This window comes from Alosa alosa, chromosome 17 (assembly GCF_017589495.1).
Source record: "Alosa alosa isolate M-15738 ecotype Scorff River chromosome 17, AALO_Geno_1.1, whole genome shotgun sequence".
NCBI lineage: Eukaryota > Metazoa > Chordata > Actinopteri > Clupeiformes > Clupeidae > Alosa > Alosa alosa.
The window spans coordinates 28,288,211-28,293,210 of NC_063205.1; the positions used below are offsets into that span (position 1 = coordinate 28,288,211).

The following is a 5,000-nucleotide window of genomic DNA, read 5'->3' on the forward strand; positions in this document are numbered from 1 at the left end:
AATGTGCACATCTCAAGCATTTAAATATCCTCAACTCTCTGTATGCCCAGTCTTGAAAACTGTGTTGCTGAATGGCCAGAGTGCTTAGCTGTATAAACGCCAAGGCTACTGTGTTAATTGTTGCCATATGGCAACACCATGCAGTAAAGGGTGACAGGTGAAAGGGCTGGCGTGGTCAGTTACCTCCAGGGGGAACTTAACACCGTTGAGACTGTGCTCAGAACCGTCTGAGGTGGCGTTGCAGCGGCCCCAGTGGAATGTGATTCGGCCCACCCGAAACCTGGACCGCAGCCCTCCTCCACTGACATAGTACTCGCCACTCAGGTTCACGGCCACTGAGCACACACATAGACGCGCACACACACACACACACACACACACACACACACACACACACACACACACACACAAAAAACTTGGTTGATACCAATGTGCGTTTTCATGTGTGAACGTCCTGTCAGCCTTATGTATTACATTCGATTCTTATCAGGCACGATTCAATTTCCAAACGGAAACAATGAACACTATTCAGCAAGTATTAGCACAACTGTCAAAGCAGCCTTTGTTATATTATATCTTTGCTGTTTTATTATATCTTTGCTGTTATATTATATCTTTGCTCTTTTCTGATCCAGCACACACACAAGGAACAAAAGGGGACAATGAGTAGGCTCCCTCTAGTCACGGATGGATAAAAGCAACGATAAAAAACGTCTCTGAAAGATATCACTTTATTAGCCAGGTACACCCCCACCCCCCCCCCGCCAGGGAAGGGAACAGGGCTCTTAATCCCACAGACCCCAGTGCATTTACATAACCATGGGAGCCATGTTGAAGATGATATCCTGGCATAATTTAATTTCTTCTTGGAACAGCGACAAAGCGAGTACAAAACACGCTCTCAGAGTGAAAGCGAAATGCAGAGACTCTCATTGCCATTCAAATGCATAATCATCTAATGAAACTGTTGTCAGAGCCCATGACAGCACCGTAACCTTGATTTGAATCATCATCTTTATATATGATACAAATGATGGCACTGGCTGAAAGTGCTTTTGAAGTCTCTGAGTGTTGTCCCCAGGGTATAACTGCTCAGTGCGGATGTGTAATGAGTTCAGCCTGAGCGGCTTTTTGAAACGGTACGATTCTGTGAGCTGTGACTTTAATAGGTTTCATTTAAGATGAAACTCCCACCTGCTGACTTCCCGAGATTTGGCTAAAGCCCCTCGTGGAGGTCAAAGTGGCTCGATGAAATCAAATCAGCCGGTGTCGTGCAGAGCTGAAATACGAGCTTGCCCGTGGCTAAATTAAAGCAGTTGGACACCAGGACTCAACTAATCAGGGAAATACGGGCTAACCTGTTTTTCCATCGTTCTTGATGGTCGTCGAGGTTGGCGTCTTGAGCTCCCATCCCTCCAGCTGCAAGTTCTGGAACTCCAGCTTTACCTGGGCAAAGTCCTCATCGATGTCGATGGGCGACTGCCTCGCCGTGTTGCAGGAGGGGTATTTCTTGGGCCAGTTCTGTTGGTTTAGAGTGCCTGGAACAAAACAGCAAACGCAGACACCATAGAGACCATAGTGGTTATGCTCAAGTTACCCCGAGTTACCCCTGGAATCTGAAATCTACAAGCCAATTTTAGTGCACTGCATTCATTTTTTATGTTAGATCAGTAGAAAAATAATTTTAAAAAGATCCAAAGTTGTTTTGAAATTGTTTTGAAACGCCATTATATCTGACTCCTCACAGTTCTTAACATTCATAACAGTTAAAACATCAAAGCCTTTGTGACATAAACAATATGCTAGAATAACCCATCAATCATCATCAAGTGCACAAAACACAGTGACACAATGTACAAGGCCACACAGAGAGACAGAGAGAGAGAGAGAGCGAGAGAGAGAAAGAGAGAGAAAGAGAGAAAGAAGAGAGAGAGATGTCCTCCTGAGAGCTGAGCAGATGATGGCCTTATGGGGCAGATGGCAGAGGGTCACACATGGCTGAGCAGGTACATTGCATGCAAACACCCCCTCCCTTCACGCACACGCTCACACACAGTATATAATTCCTGACATAACAATGTGTCTTCAGGGGCTGCATCTTTATCCGCAAAAACTCATCCACGCTACATGCTATTCAACACTATCTATTCTATTATGTCCATTACCATATCAATGGCTCCATGCAGTGCTGGGGTCTATGAGGACTTCATAAACACCTCATTCATTGTGTCATTATGCTCTTGACTCACAGAGCCAGACATTATGGCCTGACCTTAATGAGGCACAGTAGTCACTGCCCATTAAGACTACTGTCTTAGTTAACGGTGCAGCAGTCTGGATTAGATATGACTGGAACTCCTAAAGATGATTTGTAGTGAATAATTAAAGGCTAATTAGTGAAGCAATCTACCAAGAGGATACACATATTTCATTGGTCTCTGGTGGGGATGTGACAAGCCTGCAGCAAATTGCTGCCACCAATCTATACTGTCAGCTGATTTTGGTTCATGTTTCATGTGGTTTATTTAAACACAAAATATCAAAATTGAATGTAGATGCAGGGTAGGATTCTGCAATAGCATGTTAATGATAATTATTCCACTGCTTGGTTGAATTTCCCATTGTCCTATTGATGTTCCCATCCGAGCTGTAAAATGATAAATAAACAGTTTTTAGCCTGATTTATTTAGTGTTTATCACTAATCCATGGCTGTGGTGGACTGAGTGTCGATGTGCTTTTCCCTGCCTTTCTCTCCATCTCTGCCAGGGTGGCAGCCCTGTTGGGGTGAGGTGGTGGGGGAGGGGGAGGTCACCCACTCCAAAGGCACATCTGGCTCCTGCGGTGCGACATGAAAGCGATGACATGGCAGTCAGAACCACGCAAACGCGGCGCTGCTATGGCAACGACAGGGCCGGAGTAGCTGGCGACGGAGAGTCGGGGGTAGATTTCTCTCTCCGTTTCATGCTGGCCGAAACTAACAATTGTCAAATCAGATTAATCAATATGATTGGGTGATACAAGGTGCAGTCACAAAGTAATTTCCTGTAAAGGATTAACTTTTAAAAGGGTAGCCTACTTTTAAAGGATTAAAGTATCAATCAATCAATCAATCAATCAATCAATCAGTCAATGACATGATGTTTGACTAAGACATCTTATGGGGATTGGTCTCGGGTCTTTGGGGTCATGTAGAAAAGGATTGAGTGCAGCAAGATGAAGACCCTACATCTCCCTCATATGAAATTGCTTAGGGAAATCACAGTATATGGATGCTAGATGACACGCTCATTGGAAATCCAACCAAAGCTGAGATTACAGGGTTTGATTATGGCCATAAATCGCCTGACCAGAGGCATCAACAGCAGCTGTCAGCAGAAGCTAGGCAATGTCCACTTAATAAAATAGAGTGGAATAACCCCAGCCGCAAAACACCTGTTACTGCCCCAGCTGTGGCTGAAAACGATAGTCCGACATCCATCAATAGTCAATTTGGCACCACAGCCCTGACCCCTGGTGCCGCTCTGCAGCTCTACGTCTCACTAAAGCCGAGGGGTACTGGAGCATACAGGCACTTATCTGATGGACGGGACGGGAGGACTATGTTTACTAAGAGGGGCAGCGGTCATCGACCGTCGGCTCTCTGGCAAAGCCTCTCACTCGGTTGCTCATTCTACTCCTTGCCCAGACCAACGGATCGATACCCCATCCCACAGTCAGTGGCTGCGGTGGACGTGGGCATGCACCAGGGAGAGAGAGAGGTCCACAGGAGTCTGGGCAGAGGAATGAGGAAGAGGGGGATGAAGATGAGGAGGAGGAGGAGGAGCAGGAGGAGGTGAGCGTGGCATCGTGCCCCCACGGCATCCTTGGCCCCTAGCCTGGAGTTATCAGAGCATGGTGATTACACACACACACACACACACACACACACACACACACACACACACACACACACACACACACACACAGACCGTGGCTATGGCCCCAGCCCCAGCCCCAGCAGATGGAGGAGGCAGGGAGCGATGCCAGACGCTGGGATCGCTGAGGACCCCCTAGGGAAGTGGGCCTGTTTGAAACGGATGCATGGCATTACACACTCCCCCACACATGCATACATACACAACACATACAGTACATGCAGGTATGCCAAGATAGAGAACAGATCATGTGACAGATAGTGATATTAGACCAGATGAGTAACACGCACCATGCATGCATAGTAATGAGGCCAGGTAGGTAAGTGTGTGTGATTTGATTATAACACACAAGCTGCCGGGGCTCTTCTGGACCACTGCACTTTAAATACATCAACAGGAAGTTAAAATTCCAACGGCATGCTGGGATATCTGAAAGATCTCAATGAGGTATTTCATACGGTCGGGCTTTTTTTTTTTTTTTTTTCAGAGCGGCTCTTTTTCTCCGGGCCTGAAAACAAATTGCGGGAGGGTGTCATGTCAATTGCCCGAGTGAGTGGATCATCATTCAGCCCTGACAGCTTTTGTTCACATGCAAGACTCTGTACTTTCCTGCGCGAGAGAGCTGGAGAAGAATACATATTTTTCTCCCTCTCTCTTTCACTCCCCCTTTCTCTCCCTCTCTTTCTCTATTTCATACTTCCTCCTCTCTCTCTCTCCCTCCCTCCTCCCTCCCTCCCTCCCTCTCTCTCTCTCTCTCTCTCTCTCTCTCTTTCTCTCTCTCTCTCAATAACTTTGTGCAGAGACTCACAATGGAGCGTGCTCTTTCACATGTTAATTCAGTTACACACGGCCCAGTGCACACAGCACTCCCACTGACGGCCACCTCCTCCATGTTACCAGGCAGTGAGCGGCAGCAAAAACATCCTGGCTATACACACACACGTGAGCCGCGCAGCAACGCAGAGATTTGCACGCTGTTCAGATTGTAAAGGGCGGCGGCGATCTGTGGTTTTGCACTTCCTGACCGAATATCTATGACATGTCTGCAGTGCACACAACCACCTGAAATGGAATCTCCGTCCTCG

General features: G+C 46.9%; 1 protein-coding gene across 7 annotated transcripts in view; it reads right to left on the reverse strand.

The window, feature by feature from the left end:
• The window catches only part of ptprz1b (protein tyrosine phosphatase receptor type Z1b), a 37,740-nt gene that overhangs the window by 21,359 nt on the left and 11,381 nt on the right, over positions 1–5,000 (reverse strand). For all 7 annotated transcript variants that reach the window (XM_048268115.1, XM_048268114.1, XM_048268112.1 and 4 more), the window contains exons 3-4: positions 1,359–1,538; positions 184–335 (exon numbers count right to left, since the gene is read on the reverse strand). In XM_048268115.1, coding sequence (XP_048124072.1) covers positions 184–335; positions 1,359–1,538 — 332 coding nt within the window. The remainder of the gene's footprint in view (positions 1–183; positions 336–1,358; positions 1,539–5,000) is intronic.